At 41.6% G+C, this 21,971-nt stretch overlaps 3 protein-coding genes across 4 annotated transcripts; 1 reads left to right on the top strand and 2 right to left on the bottom strand.

The window, feature by feature from the left end:
• Positions 1 to 906: 906 nt before the first annotated feature.
• Positions 907 to 12,807, bottom strand: rnft2 (ring finger protein, transmembrane 2). Its single transcript, XM_076151037.1, has 10 exons — positions 12,664 to 12,807; positions 12,473 to 12,550; positions 10,689 to 11,197; positions 10,511 to 10,587; positions 9,525 to 9,625; positions 8,934 to 9,087; positions 5,511 to 5,660; positions 4,033 to 4,098; positions 3,770 to 3,871; positions 907 to 3,080 (listed from the first exon to the last, which is right to left on the bottom strand). The coding sequence occupies exons 2-10, from the start codon at positions 12,517 to 12,519 to the stop codon at positions 2,946 to 2,948; spliced, it is 1,341 nt and encodes a 446-aa protein (XP_076007152.1). The 5' UTR covers positions 12,520 to 12,550; positions 12,664 to 12,807; the 3' UTR covers positions 907 to 2,945.
• A 25-nt stretch (positions 12,808 to 12,832) lies between these two features.
• spring1 (SREBF pathway regulator in golgi 1) lies at positions 12,833 to 15,621 on the top strand. Of its 2 annotated transcripts, none has more exons than XM_076151035.1 (5): positions 12,833 to 13,468; positions 13,913 to 14,069; positions 14,188 to 14,339; positions 14,465 to 14,578; positions 15,073 to 15,621. In XM_076151035.1, exons 1-5 carry the CDS (start codon positions 13,364 to 13,366, stop codon positions 15,154 to 15,156), a joined length of 612 nt encoding a protein of 203 aa, XP_076007150.1. In that variant the 5' UTR covers positions 12,833 to 13,363; the 3' UTR covers positions 15,157 to 15,621. The 2 variants fall into 2 exon arrangements, with proteins under 2 accessions (XP_076007150.1, XP_076007151.1); XM_076151036.1 differs by having other exon boundaries at positions 12,836 to 13,462.
• Positions 15,622 to 16,368: 747 nt separating this feature from the next.
• LOC143001389 (uncharacterized) lies at positions 16,369 to 18,860 on the bottom strand. Its single transcript, XM_076150986.1, has 3 exons — positions 18,743 to 18,860; positions 18,469 to 18,614; positions 16,369 to 17,162 (listed from the first exon to the last, which is right to left on the bottom strand). Exons 1-3 carry the CDS (start codon positions 18,756 to 18,758, stop codon positions 16,695 to 16,697), a joined length of 630 nt encoding a protein of 209 aa, XP_076007101.1. The 5' UTR covers positions 18,759 to 18,860; the 3' UTR covers positions 16,369 to 16,694.
• Between the last annotated feature and the right edge of the window lie 3,111 nt (positions 18,861 to 21,971).

The following is a 21,971-nucleotide window of genomic DNA, read 5'->3' as shown; positions in this document are numbered from 1 at the left end:
ACTGTAAATATAGGTACATTTGTTTAACACGGTGGGAACTGTTGTAAGTGGACATGAAATGGAGGTGAAATGCTTATTTTACCATTAAAATCCCTTAAACAGCGTGTGCCACTACCGCACGGTGTAACAAAAGACTCCAGATTAAAACAAGACAGACAGGAGAGTTTGAAGAGTTAACCACCGCATCTCTCTTTTGGGAACAGATGATGTAAACCCCACACACCATGTGACACTGTAATGAATAATAAAGTAGAGGGAGAGAGAGAGAGAGAGAAAGACGGGGAGAGACAGAAGGGCAAACACAGAGCAGGTTTGACCGGGGTAGAGAAGGAGGCTCATAAAAGAAAGAAGACAACAAGAAGTGTCTGTTTCTGGAAGGCAACATGTGCTGGCTGCCGTTGGACCAGCCTTTGATAATGTCCGGAGACGCCTCCGTCTGTGCCCGGAGACCGTCGCCGTGCTCGGTCGCCCAGCTCCTCGCCTCGCGGCTGCGGAGTATCGGGGACCAGCTGGAGAAACGCTGGACGGAATCGGAGGCGGAGACGGAGAAGAGCTACAGATGCGCGGACAGAGAGGGGAGGAAGAGCGGGAACAGATACTTCCAGAGCTTCCTGCGCACCGCCATTCACCTCACAGTGCTCGTGCTGCTCGTTACGAGGCGGCACCTGTAGGGCGCGAGCCGGCGCGAGGCGGCGACACCAGCAACAGGTGGGCTCTAAGTGGCGATACCTGTGTGTGTGTGTGTATGTGTATGTGTATGTGTATGTTTGTGTGTGTGAGCGTGAGCGTGTGTGTAATATGTTAAAATATGGAATATCTATGTGTGAGCCGAATTAATAATTTATGGTTTATTTATGTGAAACAAAAGTTAGATACAAAAAAGTAAGCTTTACAAAATAGACACACACACACATTTATTTACACATATATAACAAAATCAGCAAAAACAACAACCACCTCATTAACTCAGGACAGTAGACTTGCTTCATTTTGCTTTATTTCAGCATGCACCATGATGTAAACATGGCCGTGAAATTCCACATTCTTAAAATAATGTAAAAAATAAATAAACACATGTACTTATAGGTTTAGTTGTTTCCCTTTATTTTCTCCCTTGGACTTCTCTTCTAGTTTGTTTTTCAGTAAAAAAAAAAGAGGCTTACATTTATTTAGCAATTTCTGTAGTGTGCATGGTTAGAAGTAACTGCACACTATTTTGTTTATACTGCTCCAGAAAGGTCAAAACTCCCGCTGTGTTTTAAGGCTCTTTTGTAAATAATGAATGTAAAGTAATTGCATATTTATATCCTGTATAGATGGTGCCTTTAGGACCATGCACAAGGAAAGAAAGGGGCTCACAACATTTGCACTAAAATCAAGTAGAGTGGAGGGGTGGTCCCAGAGAAAGTGCTGCAAGACCAACAGAAGAAGCGGAAGAGGAGGAGGAGGAGCAGGAGGGGGGGATATGTTTCAGGAACAAAGTGTCCTGACTCATTTGTAACAAATATGGGTGCTCTGAGTTTGATATAAAAAAGAAAGAAAAAAGCTGGCACACATAAGCCCGAACAGTCCTGCCGTCAGTTTGCACACCCTGCCCCCCTGCGTGACAGTCTGACTCTGTCGTCCCAGCTAGAAAACGGTGATGTCATCCTCCCCTGGTGCAGCAGAGGGAAAAGCTTACTAATAGGACTCCTTTGAAATTTCACCTCCCATGATATTACTCAATTAAAACAAATATTTAGACTTTGATATGTATGTAGGCAACAATCTGTTCAGCATTCCTTGGAAATGCAGTGTAATACCCATTAGAAATTTTGTTTTGGGGGCTTTGTAACGCACTGTACTTTTTATATAAGCTATACTGTAAACACATGTAAATATAGGAAATTTGGTTTTTATATGTGTTTTCTACAGTGTTTAGTTGGTGTTTACACATTCCTCTGTGCTTTAGCATTAATGTTTGGGGGCATTGTTAAGTGGCACTACATAAAACAAGATACAAGACCTGCGCATAGGGAGCTATGATGTCATGCTGTCTGTGATTTCTGAAAATAAGCTGTTTTTACTGATATTTACAAGTGTCATGTAAGCAGAGTTAAGAAAACCGTCTTTTATAATGTGTTTTGACGTTTATACTTCTTGAATATTTCATATGGATTTTGAGTAGTCAGAATAAAGATTTTCTGGAGAAATTGTCTGCATTTAATTAAAATGTCTTAGTGTCATTCAAAACAGAATCTTAGGTCTGCATGCAAACAAGTGATATTGTTTTTTTTTTTTAAATCAAATTAATGTAAGTATCAATATCAGAGGAAATCACAGGAAATATGCAACCAGGTACAATGTAAGTAAATTAGATGTGAGCTGCTGCTGTGAATAAATATTCAAGCACATATACATGAAACTGCACTGAGGTCATTATCTGTGACCACATGTACTGTCTAAATGACGACATGTGTCAAGTATTATATGTACACAGGAATTAATTACAAAAAGAAAATAGAACCAATTTTTGCTAACCCAGAACTTATGTTACCTTAAGAAAGTACTCTGGGTCTTTCATGTTTGTTCAAATGGTCTTGATGAATGAAATGAATTACTACTACTGAAATACAAAAAAAAAGGCTAAATTAAAGTAAGTATACAAATGTTGTGCAAATATTAATAATTTGTACAACTATTAATTTCTCAACTTTTGCCTGTTGAGTGTTTGCTGTGAGTATTTACATGCTAAAAACAAATTTCACCCAGCGAGTCGTGAGGGAAATGTCCATGACTGTTACTATCATCATGACAACTAACAACAGGCCAGGATTCATATGATTGCACCAAGTCATTTTTTTTCAAAACTTAAATAAACAGAGAATGGTGTTTAAACAGAAACAGGATTATCTAACTTGCAGCAGAGTACAATCGCATCTTTCTGGGCATGATGTCATCGGACCTCAGTAGATCTGGAAATGAGCAGAAGTGGTGCCGTCCTTCCAGCATCGCAGTGTCTCGATGACAGTGGAACGACACAGCGGACACGTTCGCTCCCGGTCAAACCACAAACACAGGCATTCTTCACAGAACACATGCTGCATGGGGAAAAAAATGTGTTTCAAAGAAGTGATGTAAGAGATGTACTCCTGCGTTAAGTATCGGAAATGTTAGATTGAGTTTAAACGATTACTGCTGGAACACAAGTCGAGTTTCTTTCTTTGGCAATAAGCTATCGTATAAGTGTAATAATAGGTAGTGTGTGATAGATTGCCGGTGCGTCTTTAACAGAAATCATTTAAGCTAAGAGAAGGCTTGTACAAAAAGTACTTTTATGATGCTAAACAAGCTGTTAAGCATTGATTTGTATCTATGCGTATGTTGATTCCTTTGTTTTTCACAACTCATGCATGTAGAGGAATATCTCTACATGCAGTTTAACTAGTTAGCATTCATTTAACACATGCTGGCAGGTATCATTGCTGCGGTTTTTGATATGAATGACCACATGGGAAATAAACTGATGATTTTATTGTTTTATACTTGACAAATAAGCTGAGATGCATCTTGCTTTTCATGTCAAATAAAGGGAAATTGATAAGGTTAAAACCTTTCTCTTATCACTCAGTAGAGAACACACCACAACGGAAACAGTAGAGCTGTTCTCTGCCTTCCCCTTACTAGGTCAGTTTGAGTACTTGAGCACCTAATTGTGCGTTATCCATTTATTCATTTTGCATCTAAATTCACCATTCTACCAAATGCTGGGACATCACTGAATCCTTACCTGGCAAAGAAGAGCTATAGGGTCTCTGAAATCAGTTTGACAGATAGCGCAGACATCTCCCGCCTCACTGCACTGCTGACTGCTGGCTCTCATACCATAACTCTGGATGGGGCCAAAAGAAAGAGCGGCAGGTGTGATAGTCAAAAATAAACACCTCTGAATTAATGATCTCATTCATAAAAGTCCAGTGTTCAACTTAACTGTGTGCGTACTGTACCTAGTAAGTAAAAACAGTCAAATTGAAAGGTGTCATGGTGTCTGACCTGAGGGCTGCAGAACATGACCATAGCCTTGCGTATGGCAGCGACGCGGCCACATATGTCAAAGGACTACAGGAAATGAAGAAAGAGTGGAATCAGCTTTCTGTGAGCAAATGCAATAACAACTGACAGGCCTGTAAATCCTACACATAGCCTCTACACAATTATGCTACACCTTGTCCCAATGTTGTTCTTCTAATGCTACACATACTTGATAAAGCTATGAACCTATGCCAGACACATGGTGTAGAAAACACCATTGATCCCTACAAAATACTCCTCAAAGTTAGAAGACCGTTTACAGCAGACTCCCTGCTTGCCTAAATGAATTTGTAACACAAAAGTAGAGTAAGGTGATAACAATAAGTAATGAGATTCAGGATTCCTCTGTGTAAGACATCTTTCTGTAACCGCCTGTTAATACCTACCACAGCTAATCTGCTTAACACCTGAAACGAAGGTGTTGTTTGCAGGGATTGCGCAACGCTTTTGCCATTAAAGGTGTGAAAATGTTGATGAAGTGTAAATTAGATTTGGACGTGTGAACGTTCTGGGTAATGTTATCAACTGTGATTCTGTTTGTATTGTTTTTATGTGAAGTTTTACAGTGTCTGTAACCATGTGGACCAGCAAGGCGGCGTCACCAAGACAAATTTCATTAACCTTTGTTCTTCTGCTGCCCTGCGTGACTTGAGAGCATTTCAAAATCAGCAGCTGATGCGCATCGGTAAACACGACGCTGACACACCAAAGGCCATCATGTTGGAAAACACCAGAGTGCTGCACCTCAACACACACTTTGTCCACACCCAGGAAATGGCACATAACTTCTTCATCATTTGTTCTCAAGATTATGCTTGTGAAAAACGTCAGCCGGTGAGTCACAGGCATATCAACACAAGCCTGAACACATGATAGTGACCTCTGCACTGTGTAAATCATCACTGCTCGTCTTCTGCGGCCTCACAGATTATCTGATCCAAGTTCCCTTTTTGGTTTCACTATTTCATGTTCCCACTCATAATGGTAAATTGACTCGTAGTCGAAATAGATTCTCTCTGAAGTCTATTCAGGTCCTGTTATTGCAAAACAAACTGCATTTGCACTGATGTCTAACTGAAGTTTCCCGAGCAGTTTTGTTTACCCTCTGACTTCTTCTGTCGTGCCATTATAAATTCTGGACAGTACCCTTGCTCATTTGACTAGGACGTATTACCTTTGTAGTCCCAAACATGTTTCCAGTCTAATGTGCCTTCACTGTCCATCGTAATGACATAGAGACTGCAGATTTATGGCTCTAACATTCCAACAATGTTCACCATAAACCTTTTGGTTATTATTAGTGACCTGGCCTTAATGTGACCCATGAGCCCGGTTTTTGCAATTGACAACAGTTAAGTTATAATACTCCTAATAATGGCACGGCTAAATTGAAACTAAGAAACACTCTCAAATCGTGCATTTGACCTTTGGGTGGTTACCTTGCAGAGGCTGTAGATGATGATGAGAGTGGCTCCCAGGAAGTAGCTGTTAGAGGGGTCTTCCCCCATGATGTATTTGTACCACAGCTGGATGGGCACCAAGGCCCGAAACAGCTGGCTCAGCTCCTCGATCAGCAGGTAGAATTTACCCTGTACAGACACAGAAAAGTACACACTCTACTAATTGAAATAGCCTTTTTAGTGTTTGTAAGCAGATGACGGCTGATGTGAGGCGTAGTAACAGTAAACAAAAGAAAACCATCAGCAGTCGTACTCAAACTGAACTCATAGGTATCCACTGCAGTGCATACATATAGTTTGGTGCACTCACCGAATGTACAAAAACCAGTAAGTTCTCAACAGCTTCTGGGCACTCTTCTATCTAGTCAAGAGCAGCGCCGTATTAAAAGCTTAAAACAGCATGCCTGCAGCCCAAACATGGCTGCTGTCCAGTGCTCCGCGGTTTCGCAGCAGTGCAGGCAATTTCCCCACACTGGCGGGAAACTGGCAGCGTCTCTTTCCACCTGCTACCCAGAGCCCACATTGAGCCCAGCCCTACGGGGGCTTGCTAGCTTCCTTTAAAAAAAAAGGACCACCCCTCTGCCGCCTAATCACAGAGGACAAATGAACTTCTGAATAAGTCCCCACTGCCACAAACTGTGTTAAGTGTATTGGAGTTGGTTAAAGCCATACCCGTATTGAAGGCAAACTTTATTCCCTGATGGCCCCTGTGGCATCTCAGCTTGCATAATGACTTCCTGGATGTTAGCTGACAAAGATTGATGACTCTGGGTAAAAAGCCACGAGGAACCAGGTTGGTAGGGGAGGAAGACCTCTGCTAGTGGCTAATTCATCTTCCTTATTGTCCCCTCAGTTCCGTATCCCACAGTGCCCATCACGCCCACAGAAAACTGTCAAATCTAAGGCTTGGACACAAGCCAAATAGTTTGTGTAAGCTCCACTGCAGGCCTCGCTTAAGCAGCTTCCTGCTTCTTGTTTTTCATTACTTTGATATCTTCATCCTCGCTGTCACCATCAGCAACAGGCAGAAACAAGGTGTTACGCAAAAAGGATAAAGTTTAAAGTGCAATGTTTTGAGTTACCTTTTCCATCAAACAGTGTGACCAGTGCCATTACTTTACATCAAATATCTGCTAAGCCATCCTGCCAATAACTACTCCTTATTGCTTTCGTATTCATTCCAAAGAACCCATTCAAATATGTCATTATTAATAACCGTTTCCCATAGAGATCATGATCTGTTGAATGGAATAGCTGCTTTATTTAACACAGCCTACTAATGTAAGCTGTCTGAGATGAACTGTATATGAACACGTCATAGCATTTGAATCGTTTAAAGTGAAGTGACCATTCTATCATCATATTCAAATCCCTTGATTGAATTCTGTCAATGTGCCCCAATTCTACACCGCATGTAAGAACGTCTTCAGGGGAAACTGGCAACAGACTCATCCGTCTCATTAAAGCAATACAAGCATAGTTGCCCAAACCAAAATAAACAAGGACCTAAAGTAGACTTGCGTGCTATCACTTGTGCAGACTCACACCGCCTGCAGTAATCATGTCGGATCATTAGTGCATCCGTCGTTGGATGCAGTAATGAAGTGGAAAGGCTGATTATGTGAGACCTTGCAGATCAGAATTGACACGACAGTTTGTCCCTTTATGCAGTATGATCCGAGAGAAGACAGCAATGATAGTCTCAGAATCCCTATGATTCAAGATGAACTGTATACCCCTAAATGCTATGATATTGTGGAGAACACATCTGTGTGTGTGAGTGTGTAGTGTACAGGTAATGGTCCAGCTCAAGGGAGAGATGACCTCACCCCTGCAACCCTCTCGAGGGCAAATGAGCTCAGTTTGCTGGCTGTGGTGGTTCTGATAGGCCTGCAGGTCTGTTTATCAGTGGAAAATTTAATCCTAATACTTCGCAACCCCTCCTCCTGCTCCCCTCCAACACACAAACACACACGAGGAATACAAGCTGCATGGAAATGGAAATCTGTGCGCGTATGTGTTTGCAGTCATATTCTGCTCCCTTAGGCCATGCCAGCCACGCACACACACCCACGTGCTCCGGCTCACCTACAAAGAACCATTTAAAACCTTATGAATACAAAACAGCTTCACACTGTGACCCTTCAGCACTTCGTTCACTCGGTTGATGTTATTTCTTTGCACTTTTCACTCAATTTTCTTTTTCTAAACTAACTTTCATTTGTGTATCTCCAGCAGTCATCCTTGAAACCAGTAGTTTCTCGTCCTGATATTGTGGCTAGACATGAATACATCAGTTTCTCAACGACTCAATTTAGAGAGCGTGTGTGCCTTTCATGCATTTTTGTCAAACTTCATTTCCCTCAGCTTGTTGATTTTTCTGCTCGGGTGAATTCCTTTGTATTTAGAATTCCAATTAACTAGGAGCGTGACCCTTTCTTATTTACTCGAAGCTTCTGTACTTTAATTAAGTTGAAATCTCAAAGGAAATAAAAAATAATAATAATTACGTCTTACACTTCAAGGATGTGCAAGTGCACCATTCAAGTCTGGAAAGTCACTGTGAAGTTCAGCTTTGACTTGTTTGGCGACTAAAACAAAGTTTATACATTATACATCATGGGTTTGTCTACTCAGCTGTTACCAACCTCGGTCTGCTGCAGATTACATGTAACAATCATTAGAGAATTGTGTTGAAGTCTTACTTTCTGAATTCAAATTGGCAGTCCTTGATCACCCGCTGCATGTTTCTTCTCTATTTACCAAAGTGCTGCCATATCACAACATCATGCCTGATATCGTACAGGCAATCAATCAATAATCAATAAACTGCAATGCTACGGCACAAGGAGGCCGAGATAGTTTCTGGCTCGCGGAAATGAAAAGTGCTGCTCCAAAACTACACTGAAAACAGCAGCTGGCAGTAAACAGATGTGTGCAGAGGTGTGAGACCAATGTGATTAATTAAATACCTCAAGTTCTTTTACACGTTTTAGATTTTGCTGTCATGCCCCTGCAGGAAATGTTGAGTGTTGTATCTTTGTTTAGTTTAGTGATGTTACAACTGAGAATTTAATTTAGTTTAGTGATGTTATAACTGAGAATAAAAAACAATAAACTTATTGCAGTCTACGTAAACCCTCACAATCTCTAAACCAATGATCTGGATGTTATCATTCATCAAATATCATGTGTCAAGACTGTGTTGATATTAATGCCACAATAACAGACAACCCTATTATGCTGGACTAATTCGAAATTGTGCTACAATACTGTATGTTGTGATCATGTAATATGGAATGTCACAAAGTCACAAATCAATCAATTCAGTACTCCAAGGGTGTTAAAATTGTGAGTTTGATAAAAGAAATCTCAGTAATGTTTAACTAGAGGATGTCTTACCCTGGATTTGAAGGCCAGGAGAATCTTGGGCAGGAAGAGGACAAAGCACTTCAGGCCAATGGTGAAGAATTTGAGGACAAAGTCAGTGATGCCCACAGCCCAGATAAGATTGAAGAAATCGAAGCTGTTGAGGTTGGGTTTGGCAAATATGAGGCTAGAAAAGACAAAACATCAGGATGTTTACATTAAGTCAGACAAGCTGTTGCATTCTGGATGATTTGTAGAGGTTTGAATGCACATGGCAATAGACCTGCCAGTAAGGTATTATAGTAGTGAAGGTGTGAGATGACAGCAGCCTGTACTAGGAGCAGGAATTTTGTTTTCACAAATCAACCATTTCATTGCATTTTGCTGAACTCAAAGCCTATTTGTTGGGATACTCTGTGGTTCACAAAATAATAAAATGAACAAAAAATACTCACAAGACAAGAACCATACAAGTACAGCAACATTCCTAAAGGAAGTAGACATAAATAGAATGTTGCTTACATGCATGGAAAACTTAGAAATGCAAATAAAAGTAATGTAAAACAAAATGATAAGGATGACAGGCAAACACAGCTGCTGTATAGACAGTGGAGTGATGACTACCTGTTGTGCAGCTCCTCCTGACTGAATGTGTAGTAGATGTACACTATGTTCCCTGCAAGGAACGCCACGATCCACAGAGCAGCAAACACAGAGCGCTCCTCCTGGTGCCAGCAGAGACATGGAGTAGAATACACTTTTACCAGACTTTTTTCTTAATAAAATGACAAATAAATGTAAGAATAAGAAAGTAAAATAATTAAATTAAGAGCTTGTTTGTCCACTTCTCTGATGTCACTCACTATCGGAATTAAACTTTTTACAAAAAGAGACAGTCAGCTTTTTTTCTCTGCTAACTGTCTCCTTTTGCCGTCTGCTTCCTTATCACCTGTGCTGACCTCACACTCGAGCTCTTTCATAGCAAGACAGCTCATTAGAATGAGTGACAAGTGTGTGAGGCAGAAAACTGAGCAAGTGTGGGGGAGAAGGGCAAGACTTACACATTTTGATTAATATTTATGACACGCTTGTCCAGAGCTGCTCAACGTGAACAATAACAGATGAAGTGAGGAAAAATGTTTCTTTTTGAATGTAGGACTTTATTTCACTAGAGCTTTCCTTACTCCTAGTCTGTGTTTCATCTTCACAAAGACCAATCACATTATATAATAACACCTTGGACTTTTAACCTAAACTTCTCACTAATAAACACAGAAAAGAACGCATTCTAATTTCTTCAAAAAGCAGCTGTAAATTCTGTTTAGGTTGTAATCATAAACAACTATGTAAATCTTATTGGGGTTGGTTTGTGTTTAATTGGAGGTTGTGGTTGTTCTACAGCTCTGTTAATAAAATATGCTAGACATTAAAAGGTATTGTGACCTTTTTGTGAACAATTAAATAAAATAAGGGAAAGCTAACGCTGCTATGCCTCTGCATTTAAAGAAGTAAAACAATATGTTGGCATCAATATTGCTATTAACCAATATGAAATGTTGGCATTTCTTTCACAAACATGCATCAGTGCATCGCTACATATGTGTATTTACCCGTAATGACACTTGGTGCTTAAATGTAGAATTGGCGAAGGTGAATGTGCAGGCCATCCCCACACACACAGCAATCCCTGTCAGAGAGAGGAGCAACGTTGTTATTGAACCTAACCGATGTGACTTCTCACCATATGTTGCTGCTGAACTTTGTTGCACTATAACTAAGCTGATTTACCGAGCTTGTGCTGAAAGCAAACTTTAGCCAGCAGAATGAGGATGAAAGGGAAGCCCCTCTGCAGCCACGTGACCACTGCCTTCAGCTCAGACAGAGCTGGGGCCGGGGTGGACGGGTCCTCCTGCGACTCCTCCCTGGAGCCGTGTCTCTCTGAACCAGCTGCAGTGGTGGCCTGCTGAAGCAGGGAGGAGGTCCTGTGCTGCAGCTGCTGGTGGTGAAAGTGGTGGTGGTGATGGTGTTGGGGCGGCCGAGGGAGGTAAGGTCCAACCTCCGTGCGGTGGGGGCCGCCGTCTTCCCTGGACAAGGAGGTCATCTGGATAAAAACGTCAGGGGACGAGCCCAGAACTAAGCCGGCAGCTTGGAAGGGGGCAGAGGAGACAGAGCCGGAGGGAACACCCACCAGGCCGGAGAAGAGCTGCTGGGGTGAGGTGGGCGAGTCAGGCTTCAGGCAGTCAAACACTCCACCCTCATCCAGGCTGCTGTCTGATCCCAGGGTCTGGCTACGGCTCCTGTGTAGGAGGATTAATACAAGTGTTCTTTGCATGGCACAGCAAAGCAAAGTTTTAACCTGTTTCAAAGGATGAAGTTTTATTCATGCATCTAATAAAAAGAGAGCAGTCAAAAATAACGTTGCCTTGGTCTACAGGCCAAGAAAACTCAGTTTGGTTTTGAATGAAGACATGTGGCATTTCTAGCAGCCATCTTTTTTTGGTTGAGGGGGAACAGTCCATCTTTGTGGGTTACAAATCTGCTTTACTGTACAGTAGCTGGGATATATTTCACGCGGTATGGCTAGAAGAGGGTCGGCACGGTAGTGCAGTGGTTAGCACTTGCGCCTCACAGCCTTTCTCTGTGGAGTTTGTGTAGAGTTTACATGTTCTCCCCATGTCTGTGTGGGTTCACTCTGGGTACTCCAGCTTTCTCCCACAGTCCAAAGACATGCAGGTTAATTCGGTGACAAAATTATCTGTAGGTACAAATGTGAGAGTGAGTGTTGTCTGTGTGTCTATGTGTGCCCTGCGATGGACTGGCGACCTGTCAAGGGTGTACCCCGCCGTCGCCCGTTGACAGCTGGGATTGGCTCCAGCGACCCACTAGTGGATAAGCGGTGATGGATAATGAATGGATGGATAGAAGAGCAATTGAGGAGTCTGGAAATGCCTTCAAAACACTGGAAATTGTCAAACTAACCGGTATGGGGATGATTTTGGCCCACAATGAAAATTACATTACATTACATTACAAGCATTTGGCAGACGCTTTTATCCAAAGCGACTTACATTACATTACCACCCTACGCAGAGGGGGGAGCAATTGAGGGTTCGGTGCCTTGCTCAGGGGCACCTTGGCAGGGACTCGAACCGGTGACCCTCCAGTTCCCAAGCGGAAGCTCTACCCACTGAGCTACTGCCTCCCCGAAAATGAAAGACATGATGACAATGTCCGCGTCCACAGGTCATGAGGGGTCACCGAGTGGCTTGGTAATGGTATGGAAATGATGCAAATGGTATGCACCATGCCGTCACCAGATATCAACCCAACCAAACACTTATAGGGGGACTGAGGTGTTTAACAGCTCTGCATAGAGTTTCAGAGACATCCACCTGTGATTCCAGTGGGTGTCAGTTGTAACGGATGATCACATAAGGCTAAAACAGCGGCTTTTGCAATCTGACCTCCACTTATACACCTCTAAATAAAAGCACTGGGCGCTCATGCGGGTGATCTCATCATGATGAAGGCCCCTCATCCCTGCCTGATCCTGAACCTCCCTCCCTGCTCACCTTTCAGTGGGCATGCCATCGGTGTTGCTGCTGTGTCTCCTCTGCATGGCATACCGCTCCTCACCACATGGTCCACTCCTGCAAAACGCACAACGCAAAACATCACAACAGTGGACGAGCCCATAATAACGTGCAGGTTCGGCTATCCTGCTCCCTGTTCATCCATCTAATGTTCCGTTTTCATGCTTTACCTGAATGGCTGCTCTGATTTATCCCTCTGCGACTGTCATTGTTTGTGGTGGAGCCTTTTGTGTTGCTACTAAAGATGCTCCGACGTCCAGACTTCTAGTCCCAAAAAAGAATGGAAGCTCTTCCGGTGTGACGTCACCGAGGGCTCTTCTCGGCCAATCAGCTGCCTCGTCCAAACACACCGTATCCGTATTGGAATTTTGTTTTGCTGATGGGAATCTTTTATATCCTACGATACTATACGGATCTGTAGCTTGTTGATCATAATCCCGGGAATTATTGAGCTGTTTGTTTTCTTCACAAAAGGCGTACCTGTGGTGCGTAACGCAACTGTGTCGAGGGAAGTGGCTACGTTTAAGTTTTAACGCCAAACATGTCAGCTAGCTAACGGTAACGACAGTTAGCCAGGCGTTTACAGAAGGGACAGGTCCTGCTGGAACCGTGTGTGAACAACTTCCACGCTTTCTCGCTTTCGTGACCCTGTCCCGTCAGCTTCAACGGTCGGAAGCGAGCAACAACATGGGTTAGCTGCCTATTTACAAGCTAGCCTCCACGCGCTTAACAGTTAGCTCGCGCTTACGTTTCGGTGGAGTTTGTTACGTCATCGCAAATTCCTAACAAGTACTTTAAAGTCAGGAGGTTTGAAGCGGGGGGGTTCATGCTGTGAGACTGTCACCGGCGTCTCCCTGAGGAAGCCATGCCATGATGATGATGCTGCGGCGTCTGCTGAGAAAGCGCTGGGTGCTGGGGGTCGTGTTCGGCTTGTCCCTCATCTACTTCCTCACCAGCACACTCAAGCAGGTACAGGTACAGTGTGTGTGTGTGTGTGTGGTCCCACCAGTCTGGCGATCCGTGGAGCAGCTTTCATCAGAACTCTCCCTAGGAAATCAGGAGTTGGGTTGGCCTAAGTCTAGTCCAGGTTTTATTTTTGTGATTACATCTGTTATTTAGTCTGGATAAAACAAGTGAAGGGTTTTAATGGAAGATGATTTTGACCTCTACCCTTTGACTCCGCAATGCATCTGCCAGTCCACTTTCTTGGTCCATACGGGGACTTGAACCTTCGACCCTCCGGTTCCCAAGCTGAGTCCCCTATGGACTGAGCTACTGCCGCCCTTATACCAGTCCAGTAATACTGAATGTGGGTCGTTTCAGGATTAGTTTTTTTGAAGCCATTTTATTTTCCGAAGCTCTTCAAACTAAATCCTTCTTTCATAGCATTTCATGGTGTGCCGCTGTGTGTTTTTGCAGGAGGAGCGGACTATAAGGGACCGCACGCTCTTGGAGGTTAGAGACTCGGACCACCGCATCCCATGGAAAGTGCGTTTCAACCTGGGCAACAGCAGCCGGCAAATCACTCAGTGCAGAAACTCCATCCAGGGCAAGACACTGCTCACGGACGAACTGGGTGAGGAATGCGGCCGTCTGGTCTCAACTGTGAAGATAATTCATTAACCCCATCCCTCTGCTTTGTTGTCTTTAATGCCGTAATGAGTAAATGTTTGTCTTTGTGTCTGTTTTCCCAGGTTATGTCTGTGAGAGGAAGGACTTGCTGGTGAATGGCTGCTGTAACGTCAACGCTCCCAGCAGCAGACAGTACATCTGTAAAAGTTGCCTGGCCAACGGTTGCTGTAACATCTACGAGTACTGCGTGTCCTGCTGCCTCCAGCCAGACAAGGTAATCTGCTACATCAAGAACGCTGATTGATCTGAGTGTACGTACATGTTGAAATGCATGCAAAAGAAGAGAAATAGATTGGAATCTTGCTTGTCTATATCATATCTGTTCCCTTCCTTCCTCAGCAACCTCTGCTCGAGCGTTTTCTCAATCGTGCAGCCGAAGGGTTCCAGAATCTCTTTACTGCTGTGGAGGATCATTTTGAGTTGTGCCTCGCAAAGTGCAGGACCTCATCACAGGTATGTCAGAACCCATGTCAGAACCGTTACTGTGTCAGTTTAAATTAGGGCATGAACACAGAGTTTAGAGCTTCAGCAATTGGTTATTTGCCGCAATGGGTAATTTGTTGATTATTCTATGGCTTTTTCAAAAAAAAAAAAAAAAAAGAAATCACAAAATAATGACAAATGTCCATTATAACCTCCCAGGGCTCTTGATGATGCTTTCAAATTGACTTTTTACATTTTTTGCTTGAAAAACAAAAGGGATTCTATTAAAAAAATGAATAAGAGAAAAAGCCAAAATCCTCCCTTGGTAAGATGAAACCAGCAAATGTCTTTTTACGTGACTCCATTTATTATTAAGATTATTATCAGTAGATTATTTTCTCGTAACTATTTCAGCACTTGAGTCGTCTACAGCCTGTATGTGTGTTCGCTTTAGTCACAAAAGTCCTCCGGGTTATAGCCTGACTTAATAGACGTTTCTGGTGATATATTTGTTGTTCCTGCAGAGTGTTCAACACGAGAACACCTATCGAAACCCCCAGGCCAAGTACTGCTACGGGGAAAGTCCTCCAGAGCTCCTTCCCGTCTGAGCATTTCACTCTCGTCGCGGCTAAAGGACGTACAGCAAAAGCAGGGGGCCATGAAACACTCAGAGGCCCTCGGGTGCTTGGCGAGAGATAACAGGCCCGTCTGTCTCTGCAACCAAACTGCTGCTGTCTCGGACGGTTTTTGCACGACGGTGGCAAAGAGCTGGAGACATTTCAGAGACCCCACCCATCTCGAAAGGGACAAATATTGTATGTGATTTTATTTACACTTCATAAGTGCATCAAAGGCTTCATAAACTCATCCATGATGAACATCAGGTCGACATCACAGGCAGCTCATCCCTCAGAAACGCATCAGATCATCACCTAAAATATGATTCATCCCTGATTTTAGACAGTGACGGTAGTATGGCGTTTCTTGAACGACAACGGCAAAGAATGTGTCTTAATTCTGTGTATAGTGCATGCTTATGGAATAGCTATTTAATAAAAGTGACTGTGAAATGACACGGCTTGTGAGTATCATGTTTCAGAGCAATGTTTGGGTTTTTTAACAGTGCACCAGTGCAATATATTAGAGATGTAAAGCTAATGTACCTGTAGCCTAACAAAAGGCCGGTGACCAAGAATCAAATGAATTTAGTGGGTTGAATGTGATCAATCAAAAGATATTCCCATATGATCTGGTTTGGATCAGCTGAGGTGTTTGAAAAGAAAAAGCAAAACCTTCAGACAAACCTGCTAGTTTAACAAAGAGTATTGAATAGTCTTCAAAGGTCCATAAGAAACTAGAAAGTATGAATATGTCTGGAATATTACTGATTTTCCCGTATTATGTTAAGACTTCCATAGAACCGATGAAAGCTGGACTTTCTGCACTGCATATTAATTGAGGAGTTAATTTGAGGAGGAGGGGGCTCACATTAATCTTTGTTACTTTGTCATTGTTCCCTTACACTGCTGTGACGGGAGTGTGACAGACTTATCTGCCTTAGCGCGCTCTGTCCATCTGTCCACACATCTCACTGTGGAATACGGTGATTGGAGTCCAAAGTAGGGCTGTGGAGAGGTGATGCCTCTCAGCGACTCTCTCTACCTCAGGCGGTGTGGCGCTTCCACAAGGGAAACATGGCCAGAGCAAATCAATTAATCATTCTGAAGGCAGAGAAAACAAACTGTTGTAATTAGGAAATATATTAGAACCGCTTCTCATTTCCTCTTTGGCAGGCTGATTAATTACTGTCACATGGGAAATGTAGAAAAAGTACTAAGTTTAATTGAACAAAGCCTTTGATGATACAGTTAGTAAACCGGAAACAAAAGAAACTTCTTAATATCTGAATAAATCTACTGATAGTGGTTACATCTATTCATATTGCTTGTAAGACTTCTTAATCATCAACATTCTAAAAAGTACTGCCATCAAGACTGAACAAGCTTATGCACCAACATTGTACCTCCTTGATATTAACCTAATGGTATGTATAGAATAAAGAAAGTGAAACAAGTTAATATACCAAAAGTATACCAACGTGCTTTATATCACAAGTAAGCAGTATTCTCAAATTGGAAAAGTATTTTTACGGGAGGTATCCGCTCCCCTCCGAGTACATCTTAAGGTTTAGAACCTTTCGAACTTTAGGTTTGGCATGATTTATCTCTTTAACCTTTGACATTTGGACAATTTTGACCTCGTCTTCCAGCCAGGCCAGATAGTCCTCAGATGCCTTCAGCATGGTGTGGCTCCACTGCTTCCTCTCAAATGTCTGTTTGGGTATTTTGGGTGGCGACAGTTTTGATGAGCATTCACCCCCGTGAGTACCCTGCACACAAAGCTCAAGCAGGTAAACCATGGCGATGGTCTCCTTGAGCTGCCTGTGGAGAGAGGTGTGGCTCGGGTTCATGTTGCTCCTTTGGTCCTCCAGAATTTCTTCTAGGCCTTGGGCCATGAAGTCCAGGCGACACTGAACCTTTGACCAAGAAAGAGGATAGCTGTGGGGGACTCGGAGCGCTGGGAAGCCTGGAGACCAAACACCAATGGCGTCATCCTGGAAAGGGAGACAGACAGTGGACTTATAAAGTATCTTTTCAAATTCCTCTAATAATTTAATGAAGCGCCTGAGTGCAAAACATCACTGACATCAGAGTAGAAAGGAAGTCATTGGTGTCCACACAGACTGAGATGAAGAAAAAAAAATCTTAATTAAAAGAAATAAACAAATTAAACGAACAACAATTTGATTGAAACATTTCTCAGTCATTTATAACAATAACATAATTTCCACTGACAAATTTTTGATTTGTTGCAGAAATGTTTGTGTTTTGTCTGTGGTTGGATTGAAGTTTTTGAAACAAGACGGACACATTTTCAGATCCCATGAGGGTCAAACAGAAGAGCTTGAGAGCAACAGCACATAGTGACACCAAAACAGTCTTAATGTGACACTTTTACTCTGTACTCCATTTCAGAGAAAACATGATGCTTTATCTGACAACTGTGACTTTCAGTTCCTTATTGAGAAGTTCAACGTGAAGATAAGTGTAGTTTTACTCATCATTCTTCCTTCCTTAACTGATTTGAAAGTATGAAAAACCACAAAATGTGAGATGTTCAGATATCAGTTACTTTTCATCACTATCATTACTTTAACCATCATAAACACTGCTTGTGAGGAATTACAGAGATTCCAAACACTGACACACAGAACAACTCTTCACACCACATTTCATCAAAAATCTGTTCAATAATTTTTGAGCTTTTTTTCCCCCTCCAACCACCTGAAAAAGAATTCCTGTTGTTGAAAACGTTGCGTGAACTCTTGACACCGTACGCATTTATGCTGTGTTTGAAGATTTTGCACAGATGGCATTTGCAATCTGTTTTTTGTTTTGTTTTTTGATTCTTTTCAAAGATCAGATCTGTTATTAAATGCAGTGAGATATCACACCCAGCAGCACTCACCATGTTTTTACATTTTGCCTTTCTTGTATTCAGGATATTGTCTCAACGGTGCATCATTGAACTGACTCTCTACTTGAGTTAAAGTAGCCAAACCACTATGCACTTCATTACAAATGACAAGAGCTCAGATCAAGGATAAGAAATATTACCTGTTAAATAAAAGTTCCTATAGAAAGTAACAGTTCTTCCCAGTTTGTTATAATGAATGATAATGAAATAATACTTAAGTTAATGCTTTCAGATCATATAAACCATTTTGCTAAGTAGTGTTTGTGATGTTATACAAATGTAAAGTGGGACCTCCACCATGTACTTAAGTATAAGAAATAGTTCAGAAGTACTTCAGCAAGCACAGGTACTTTTGGAGATCATCATGTGTCGATGCTACTTACAAAGATGATGGCGTTCTCTTTGAGCCGAGCTTTGGTGAGAGCTGCCAGCTGTTTCGGCCTGCAGAGGGAAGCCAAAGCGTGTTGCTTTGGTTCATAGGCTGCATCCAAACTGTGCAGTAGAATCACAATCCAGATGCACAGAAAATCTGCAAAGGAAGTTACACAGTCACAACATCTACATCAAAGATGTTTCCTGTACCAAAATAAATATCATATTAAAAATAATGTGGTTGCAGTGATGAATGGAGAAAGTGAGCTGCATGACAAACTTTACCTGCTCTGTATTTCATTCTGACATATAGTCTGTCTTAAAATACGGTCCGTATTCAAACAGATGTAATAGCAATGAATGTGCCGTCACACATTTTATACTCAACAGTGTCTCAGAGGAGACGTGTGACCAGATAACGGTTTCACAACTCATAGTTTGCCTTATCTTCGGAAGATGAAAAAATTAGCAAACCATTCAAGATTGGTTTCCTCTGATAGAGCGACACCTTGCACAACAGTCTCTATCATTTTGTGCTTAAGGATGTGCTGAAAACTGCTGATGAGTTTACTTTAATCAGGGCTAACACTCGTATTTTTGCTCGCTGAATAGAAACAATTACTCAACTCCTAAAACATATGCATATACAAAACAATTTGACATTTTGTGCAAATCAGAGACGAAAGCAAATGATCCTACAGGTTTGGAGAGACATAGTCAGAAACCAGGAGACACACAGTGACTTTGCAGTGGACGTTTATTCACAGTGCATAACCAAACACAACAGGGAATTTGTATATTGTGAAGTGATGATCATTAGTCATGCATCAAATATCAAAAATAAGGCATCATCTCATCTTTGTAGTTCACATTTTGCTTGACAAACACTAATCCAGATCCAGATCTAAATGTCTGTTTAAACTCGTTTTAGTCTATGAGTGGACAATATGACAAGCATCAATATGATGAACAAGGGTTGATTGATAAGTTCTGAGCTCAGCACAGAACACTGTAAGGCAGAGGTGTTTCAGATATTTTTCCAAATTCTTTCAAACAAAACACCCTATTTTGAAATGTTAAGAAATCATTTAAAAATAAAGATTGGATCCACACAAAACATTTGATAAGTTCTTCATTGGACATGCCAACCCCTTCCATCATGTCACATTAAAATCAGTTCTGTAATCCTGGTAAAGCAAAACCAGCAAACAAATACACAACACACTTGATGTGAAAGGATAAACCTCTTGACAGACATAATAAATTATTAATATCATTATTTTAATTTAAATCAAATAAATATATACCCAAATTCATTTCAGGCAATGCTACTGTCTGTTGGACACTTAATCACTTATATTAACAACTCAAATAAATATCAATAAACACTAAATTACATTCGCTTCCTTGTCACTGTTCTCGCTTTATCACACTCTTCCTTTTTTTCAATGTCTGTAAGTTCTTTGAGCAGTTGTATAAACAGATCTTTCAGCCTGTATACCACAGCCTGTACATACTTCTTTTTTGCATGGTTGTCATCGTGTGACAGCTCTGGCAGGGCTGCCTTCGTCGGCAGAGGGCATTCTGGGTCGAGGACATTTAGTAAGTGCTTTGTTGTGATCAAATGATCAGACAGTCTGGACTTGATGCTTGTCAAAACATCCAGGAAGGTTTGGTCCGTGTTCCAAATGTCAGTGTGATACATCAGAACTTTGGAAAGGTGCCACTCAAATTGTTCATTCTTGGTGCAGATGTTCTGTAGCTTCTCACTGGCGTTGGTACCAGATATTGTAGAATCAGGGACAGTACTGTCTTGAATCGACTCTGTCATGGGTCCATGAAATCTTTCCTGTTAAAAAGGTGAAAAGTCTTAAACAAATTCAACCTTCTCTCCTCTTGCATTATTCTAGGCACAGAGATACATTCTTTACTTCCAGATTTTAAATTATTTTGTTTTAATATATTTAGGGTTCAAACTTTACCATAATAACTTATTTGTTTTTAATCTAGAATCTAAATGAATGAATCAAAGCGTATATGATATTAGTACAGCCATATCAAATGAAGTGCGACTACCAGAGGATAACTGCTAAGGAGGTACTTGGAGTGGTGAAACTTCCACAAAGTTACATTTACATTAGGCTTACGTGTGACACACAGCACATTTTCAGAGAAGTGCGAACAAACCAAATGTTAATATCAGATTTCAGGCCCTTGCTTTCGTGGTACCAGATCTGATCTGTATCTGCTCTTAGAAATACGTTGCAGCTTGGTAGAAAAAATACAACAGGGACTGGGGTGAGTGGTGAGACAGAGGCAACCACCTTGTTGGGTACATCGGAGCAACTTCCATCTGAGCTAAGCTGCAGGGTAAATATCACAATCCAAATGGTCGAGCAGTATTGCAATTCTGTTATGTGATCAAAGTGTTACGTGAGCATGGCCTTACACTGCAGAGCTGGGTACAAATGTCAGATACAGGTCACTTTCAAACACAAAAATCTGAACAAACTATACAAAAGGTGTATTTTAGTGTGACAGTATGAGGGTGTAGTAGGTAATGTTCTCTCGTGTGTAATCAGATAATTCAGCAATGAACTTCTGAAAACCCATGAGGTCACAGTTCTACAGCACTAAAAAGCAGCAGGGGAGGACGGATTTCAAACTGTGCTGTAATAGCGAATAATGACTTCATGCATATCATGTGTCAAATCCCAGGACAACAGAGCGAGCACGGTGACTGCAATGAAACACAACATTTCCAAAAAAGTATCCAAACAGCCATTCTAACAGCATACATGCATACAAGCAACATGAGCTGTGCACTGTGTGTATGTGTGATTACTTACAGATTCTGCCACAAGCTTGTCTGCTTCATGACGTATTGTGTCTGTAAGTTTCTTGGTCCTTCCTAACACTTTACAGACACAGTGAGGAGCCGGAGCACAGAACACCCAACTCCACTCAGCCTCCAGGAGCATAACAACCACAACTGAGAAAGAGCACATACAGGGAATTTATGACAATCTATGTGTATTTGTTGTATATCAGTGCAAATTGCGGGCCAATGCTGAGCCGATTTAAAATGAATTGAGTTCAATATGAATCCATTACGACTGATAAATTGAAAAATGAATCATACATTATTTTGCTTGGATTTTTCCTTTAAAGTTCATGCAGGTTTGGTAACATTCGCACATTGGATTGATATGTCAGCCAAATTAAAATAACCAATCAGATAATACTGCTTTGAAGTCTATTCTTGAATAGATTAAAGGTAATGTAATGATATTTACCGTATTGCCAAAGAAGTCTGTTGAGAGGATAGTTCATGGTGACAATAGGATGTGAAATGGTTGTAAATGGTCTATATATATACAGTATAGCCGTCATCTCCTCCTATCTATGTTCGCCCCCACATAGCCAGCTACAAGAAATTCCATCATGTAATTTTTTGTGACTTCACTTATGACAGAAAGTGCTGTGATGTGTCAACTTTTAGAGAAGGTGTGAC

The sequence above is a fragment of the Genypterus blacodes genome, unplaced genomic scaffold (assembly GCF_046128005.1).
Source record: "Genypterus blacodes isolate CSIRO-AG114 ecotype Tasmania unplaced genomic scaffold, CSIRO-AGI_Gbla_v1 ptg000053l_1, whole genome shotgun sequence".
NCBI lineage: Eukaryota > Metazoa > Chordata > Actinopteri > Ophidiiformes > Ophidiidae > Genypterus > Genypterus blacodes.
This window is presented reverse-complemented; position numbering and strand designations above follow the sequence as displayed.